At 54.4% G+C, this 1,696-nt stretch overlaps 1 protein-coding gene across 1 annotated transcript; it reads right to left on the bottom strand.

Annotated features, from left to right (window-relative positions):
• Positions 1-241: 241 nt before the first annotated feature.
• Positions 242-1,387, bottom strand: LOC120106715. Its single transcript, XM_039119752.1, has one exon. It carries the CDS (start codon positions 1,385-1,387, stop codon positions 242-244), a length of 1,146 nt encoding a protein of 381 aa, XP_038975680.1.
• Between the last annotated feature and the right edge of the window lie 309 nt (positions 1,388-1,696).

The raw sequence follows: 1,696 nt of genomic DNA, 5'->3' as shown, positions 1-1,696 counted from the left end.
CCTACTTTATTCCCAATCTGCCTTCATAACACTGATCAGCTTCACTCCATACATCATTTAAGTTTTAAACTAAATTAAAAAATTCGAACAGCAGAAAAAATAAAAGTTTCCCAACCCTGCCCCCACCAGCGAGATTCTCCCACCGGCTAAAAGTCTACAATATAATAGAAACATTATTCCTCTTCCCATTATGCCCTCTTCTCGTTCCCAAAATGCCCCAATATATATATTTTTTATTTTTTTAGCTTTTTTTCCCGTCTTCTCCCCCGTCGTTGAGGTAGGTCTTCTTCCGGCGCTCTGCCCGCGCGCACGCGCAGATCACGAGGAAGCACGCGGCGTAGACCGCGTGGACCCGCCAGTTGGCCCGCGGGGGATCTCCAGTCACCGCCCGGTGGAACACCGCCGCGTAGTAGTGCATCCCCACCGCCAGCCCGACCAGCATCTGCGCCAGCCCAAACACCCTCGCCCCGGCACCCGCCCCCTCACCGGCGGAGAACACCACCACTAAATTGATCAGCTGCACCACCAAGTATAGCAAATACCCGAACGTCTGCGCCGCCTGCGTCCACGCGTACGACGACGGCGACGTCGCGTAGAAAAATCTCAGCGGCTCGAGTCCGGTCACGAGGGCGGTGACCGCGAGCGTCGCGAAGTAGATGGCGAGGTAGGCCTGGATGAAGACGAGGAGCCGGTGGAGGGAGAGGTAAGAGCGGAGGCGGCGGAAGAGCGCGGTGACGAGAAGCAGGGGCAGAACGAGAAATAGAACGGAGGCGATGGAGGCTATTTTGGGAGCGAAACTTTTTCCCACAAAGGGCTTGACGCCCTCGGCGATCTCGCGGTTGGCGCGGGAGAGGTAGGCCTTCGAGGTGGTGGAGAGGCGCTGGAGGTCGGGGAAGAGGGATTGTTGGAGGCGGGTCGGGAGGTCGCGGAACTCGGCGATGAGGTCGTCGCCCTCGTCGCCGGCGAGCCAGGGTTCTGGTTTGGCGGTGGCGGACTTCGGCTTCGGCTTTGGTTTGGAATTCTTCTCGCCGGCGGTGGCCGGTTTGGAGGTGGCGGTCTTGTTCCTGGGAACGGGTGGATCTAGGATTTTCTTGGAAGATTTGGTGGAATTGGAGGATAATTTGAGCGATTTGAGCTCGGATTTGGCGGAATTGGTAGAGTTGGATTTGGTCAGTTTGGTGGGTTTGACGAGCTTGGTGGAATTGGAGGTTTTGGGGGTGGAGATGAGAGTTTTGTTGAGCTTGGATTTCGGGGTGGCGGCGGTGGAAATGGTGGTGGTGGAGTTGGTTTTCTTGGGTTTGATGAGTTTGGTTTGGTTTTTGGTCCCCAAGATAGGTTTTTTCTTGGAAAGGAGGGGTTTTGAGGCCGGTTCCTCCTCACCCTCCATGGAGATGAACTTTCTTCTGCTCAGAAGCTGCGATTTTTGGAGTTGGGAAGCAGGGGCCGAGAAAGAAATGGAGAAACTGAGGTGGAGGAAGAGGAGAAAGAGTAGAAGGATAGTGGGAGAGAGCAGAGAAGCCATTGGCAGATCTAAAGTTTGGATTTCAGTAAATTAGACTAGCTAAAGTTTGGATTTTTAAGAAGCAGGGAAGGGGGGGGGGGGGAAGGGATTGGGAGCAGAGTGGAAGAGAGAGGTATTTAATGGGAATGGAACCGCCACAAATTGTTGACAGGAGAGGAAGGGAGAGAAAGGTCG

This window comes from Phoenix dactylifera, unplaced genomic scaffold (genome assembly GCF_009389715.1).
Source record: "Phoenix dactylifera cultivar Barhee BC4 unplaced genomic scaffold, palm_55x_up_171113_PBpolish2nd_filt_p 000609F, whole genome shotgun sequence".
Classification (NCBI taxonomy): domain Eukaryota; kingdom Viridiplantae; phylum Streptophyta; class Magnoliopsida; order Arecales; family Arecaceae; genus Phoenix; species Phoenix dactylifera.
The sequence above is the reverse complement of the archived record's forward strand: the minus strand, read 5'-3'. Positions and strand labels throughout refer to the sequence as shown.

Bases quoted from the DNA above. Each gene is read 5' to 3' on its own strand.
- LOC120106715 (XM_039119752.1), bottom strand. From the start codon at position 1,387: ATGGAGGGTGAGGAGGAACCGGCCTCAAAACCCCTCCTTTCCAAGAAA.